At 57.0% G+C, this 337-nt stretch overlaps 1 protein-coding gene across 1 annotated transcript in view; it reads right to left on the bottom strand.

Annotated features, from left to right (window-relative positions):
- The window catches only part of LOC119592277 (NACHT and WD repeat domain-containing protein 2-like), a 51,166-nt gene that overhangs the window by 6,131 nt on the left and 44,698 nt on the right, over positions 1–337 (bottom strand). Inside the window, exon 30 of the mRNA XM_037941108.1 lies at positions 8–207. Coding sequence (XP_037797036.1) covers positions 8–207 — 200 coding nt within the window. The remainder of the gene's footprint in view (positions 1–7; positions 208–337) is intronic.

Raw genomic sequence — 337 nt, 5'->3', positions numbered from 1 at the left:
ACCTTACCTGAAGACCCGAATCGTCTTCCTCCCGCCGTGATAATAGAGCACATACTCGTCGGTGCGAGTGAACAGGCAGATGACGGAGAACACGCCCTCAGCCACGCGCGGGATGAGTGTCCTGACGGAGGTGCCGTGGCGGAGCTCCAGCAGCTCGAGTCCTCCTCTGGCTGGGGCGTAGAGGCCGTATCTCCCGTCCTTCGATACCTGGAGAAGGGTAGGCGAGGGGACGCAGCAGAAGGAAGAAAGGGGAGGGGTTTCAAAGGGGTTGTATGTGTTATGGGGTTGGGATTGCTCAAGTCGTGCCTTTTATTCGAAGAATAGAAACCGATACAAC

Source organism: Penaeus monodon, chromosome 30, assembly GCF_015228065.2.
Source record: "Penaeus monodon isolate SGIC_2016 chromosome 30, NSTDA_Pmon_1, whole genome shotgun sequence".
Classification (NCBI taxonomy): Eukaryota; Metazoa; Arthropoda; class Malacostraca; order Decapoda; family Penaeidae; genus Penaeus; species Penaeus monodon.
Note: the sequence above shows the minus strand (reverse complement) of the source record. Positions and strands in the feature narration are given on the sequence as shown.